Source organism: Nannospalax galili, unplaced genomic scaffold (assembly GCF_000622305.1).
Source record: "Nannospalax galili isolate Female #2095 unplaced genomic scaffold, S.galili_v1.0 scaffold8917, whole genome shotgun sequence".
Classification (NCBI taxonomy): domain Eukaryota; kingdom Metazoa; phylum Chordata; class Mammalia; order Rodentia; family Spalacidae; genus Nannospalax; species Nannospalax galili.
The window spans coordinates 30,358-34,440 of NW_008339560.1; the positions used below are offsets into that span (position 1 = coordinate 30,358).

A 4,083-nucleotide genomic window follows, 5' to 3' on the forward strand; every position below is an offset into this window, starting at 1 on the left:
TGCTGCTAGAATGAAATAGATTAGCATCTAAAAAAAAAAAAAGTAAGAAAATGCCTGCCATCGCCATCATAGATATCTTTTCTAGGTTCAGTATAAAAATCCATGTATTTGGGGGCTCAGCGGTTAAGAACACTGACTGTTCTTGCAGAAGACCCCGGTTCAAATACCAGCATGCACATGGCAGCTAACAACTGTCCATAGCTCCAGTTCCAGGGGATCATCTCTCATCCTCTTCTGACCTCCACAGGCTTTGCACAACATGGATGCAATACACTCATACACATAAAATAAAAATAAAATTAAAAGAACTAATCCAGTTCTTTAGAACTGAAGAACAGCAGTCTAGAAAAGGTGGTGAGTGGAGTGGTTAGCGCAGAGTGAAATCAAAGTGGCTTTGTGCAGCCCTCACATGCTCTGATTTCTGACCCCCATCCCGCCCTGTTTTGTCCTGACCGTCCTTCCTCTACCTAGCCTGGTATGTGACCATGTCCATCCTCGGACACTATAACTTTTTTTTGCTGCTCATCTTGACATTGCAATGGGAATCAAGACCTTGCGAACCATCCTGTCTTCAGTCACTCACAACTGCAAACAGGTAAGTGTTCGTAGCTTCCTTCCCTTTAAGTAACTAAAATCAGCAACAAAAAGAGCAGGCAAAACCCAAACCAACACCGAGATGACAGTATGTGACTTTAAAGGCTTCTTTTTTTTTTGATAAATGATCTATACCTTTTTCCTTATAAGCCATGAAGATTAGTTGTTCCAAAGTTCCCATGACTTGAGTTCAGGAATTGATTTAAGGGATTAGTCATGTGGCCCTGGATAAGTAAATCTCAAATTTCCTTATTTTCTAAAGCAAGACTAATAAAGCATTGTCAGACTTTTGTGACCATTATAAGAAAACACAGAGGACTTAGAATCACATTTATTAAGCGTGGAGGAAATTAGTTCTATTTTGCTCATGCGGTGATGTTTGTATATCTGATAGCATGCGGCACTAAAAATATAGGATCCTGAGGTGTTAGTGATAATAGTAATGAGAGATGCTGCAATTTAAGTTAATGAGATATTTTAATTTTTATTCATGTACTATTTCCACTTTTAAAATGAACAAATAAGTACTGACACTTAACAAGGTCATGACAGCTTAGAGGACAGCTGGTCTAGGTTCAGGCAATCTACTTGCATTCTGATGGAACTCAGCTGTTCCATGCTGAAACCGCCTATTGCTGTGACCTAGAGCAGAAGTATCCATTTATTGATTCATTTGCTATTTTTCAAGTGTCCACTGGGTGGTAATAATTCTATAGTAATTACTAATTACATCCAAGGATGAACAGTCCTTCTAGCCCAGTACATTTTAAAATCGGTGTCCCTCCAAAAACCAGAACTGTGCTCAATTTCACAGTCATCATCATGATCTTTTGTTTTCTAAATCCCAGTAAGTAGCTCCTATACGTGTCACCTTAGGGTCTGAGTATGGCTGATTCTCATGCAAGTCACAGGCCCAGTGACAGAGACAGTGTGCACTGAGCTCATTTACCAGTGGATTGAGACTGAGTGTGTTGAAGACGAGATGCCAGGGCCGGAGAGACAGCTCAGCAGTTAAGAGTGCTTGCTGCTCTTGTGGAGGCTCCAAGTTCTGTTCCTAGTGCCCACATCAGGAGGCTCACAACCACCTGTAATTCCAGCTCCAGGATCTGATGCCCTCTAGTGGCCTCCTCAGATTCCTGCATGCACAGAGTGTGTATAAACTGATGAAGGCATTCACACCTACACCTAAATAAATAATGAAGGCTGGAGATGCCTTGTTTCCTCAACACCTCGCTATGTAGGGTCTGTCAAGGCTGTCAATCAGTTTCTGAGTCTTTATGGGTATGGCTTATCCTGGTGAGGTGTAAAACTTTCATTTGGAGAAATACAGAGAGATGAATAATAAACAGGTAAAATATAGAACACAGTGTCATTATACTTATAGAAGTGAATTAAAGCTGCTATTAAAAGAACATGCTTTCTCAAGATGTTAAAGATATGTAATAAAGATTTAGTGAACATATGTAGTTATTGCCAAGAACACAGGATGTGGACTAATAAAAAAAAGTACATGTGAGGTTGATGCATTTTAGTATGTTGAGAATTCCTGTGGTGTTACCAGAAATAGATTTTTCAGTAAGTTGGTAGAAGTCACACTTTAGCATATCAGATAGATAATATATAGGTATAGGTAGATAGATAGATAGATGATAGATGATAGATAGATAGATAGATGATATACACCAGTATATTTGGGAGAGGTAGAGATTGATAATAGCAGTTCTGCCAGCTCTTTCTATACACAATGTAATTTGGAGTAAGAGATTACATAGACCTGAAAAAAGATCTTTCCAAATATGGCATTTAATTCCACATTGAGATAACTTGCTTTCAAAAGATTGTTGGCCATTACCTATAGTGTTTCTCATGCCAATGAATTTCTTATGCTTCATAGCAAGACTTTTGTTTTATATTTTTATTTTTTAAAATAAAAAAACAATTTTTGTTTTATGTGTATGACTGTTGACATGTGCACTCATGTTGTGCAATGCTAGCAGAGGCCAGAAGAGGGCATCAGATCCCCTGGAAATGGAGTTACAAATGGTTCTTTGCTGCTGTGGATGCTGGGAATTGAACCTGGATCCTCTGTAAGAGTAGCCAGTGCTCTTAACTGTTGAGTCATCTCTCCAACCCCTGTTTTATATATTTTTAAAATTTTATGTGTATGAGTGTACTGTCTGCATGTATGTATGTGCACCCATGTTGTGTGATGCCACAGAGGTCAGGAGAGTGTGTCGGATTCCCCTGGAACTGGAGTTAAGGACAGTTCTTAGCCACCATGTGGGTACTGGGAATCGAACTCAGGTCCTCTGCAAGAGCAGTCAGTACTCTTAACCACTGAGCCATCTCTTCAGCCCATGTTTTATATTTTTTAATATTTAATTGTATCTTACAATAAATCTGTAGTCCCAGGTTTCAGAATTGATACTAATTCTTATTTAATTTTAAAGTGCGATTGAAAATAAAATTTAATTCATGACCCCTTTTACTATCGTAAGAAAAATAAGGTGATCTGTTTTAAGCCTGTACATTATTTACAGAAAACAAACCTCAGGGCTGGAGGAATGGCTCACTGATTAAGAGTGCATACTGCTCTTGCAGAGGACCTGAGTTCACGTCTCAGCACCCAAGTCAGGTGGTTCCCAACTTCCTAGAACTCCAGTTCCAGGGGATCAGATGCCCTCTTGTGGCCCCTGCAGAACCTGCATGCATGTGGTACACTTACAAATAAGCAGACACAGAAACATATGTATAAATGAAAATAAAGTCTTAGAAGAGAACTGTTCTTGTAACAAAGGAGAGCGTGCTCTGTAGTGTCTGCTGCCAGCCATTGAGATGATAGGGATGTGAACCTTGCCAGTCGCTTCCTGATAGTTATCAGTTTGATTTTATCAAACCAGAGTGTGTTCATAGTCTGGCAATACTATATAGTGATTAGTCAGTAGAATAATCACAGTTACATAAAATGCTTTGACAACTTGATAAAATCAGGAGAATTTGTCCACAAACGCCTTCAATGGTGGGCTAGGGAAGAGAAATAATGAGGTTCTGGATCTCATGAGCTTGTAGTCCATAAGTCCGGTGTGCAGCTGTAGGGCATCCCTTCCACCCAGCTGTAAAGCTTGCCGGTCCTGGTCCCTAACGTGCGCTCTACCTTACTCTCCAGCTTGTGCTAACCATTGGCCTGTTAGCCGTTGTTGTGTACATGGCATTCAACTTCTTCCGGAAATTCTACAATAAAAGTGAAGATGGTGATACGCCAGATATGAAATGTGACGACATGCTAACGGTGAGTTCCGCCACTTGCAGTTCATGGAAATGAAAATAAAAATGATCCTGTATCTTTCATCTAAATAATTGTACATTTCCTCTTTCTCAGGATAGGAAAGGAAATACCAGACACAATAAACAGTTGTGTGGCTCTAAAAAAAGAGCCACGGTTTTCATTTGTAACAGACCATTTCTGTCAATTTCCCACATCTGTTTGCT

At 39.6% G+C, this 4,083-nt stretch overlaps 1 protein-coding gene across 1 annotated transcript in view; it reads left to right on the forward strand.

Moving 5' to 3' along the window:
- Positions 1-3,883, forward strand: part of LOC103735146 (ryanodine receptor 2-like) — a gene marked incomplete at both ends in the record, with an annotated part of 32,045 nt that extends 28,162 nt beyond the window's left edge. Inside the window, 3 exon segments of the mRNA XM_008834277.1 lie at positions 454-507; positions 510-595; positions 3,761-3,883. Of these exon segments, the coding sequence (XP_008832499.1) occupies positions 454-507; positions 510-595; positions 3,761-3,883 (263 nt within the window).
- Positions 3,884-4,083: the final 200 nt, after the last annotated feature.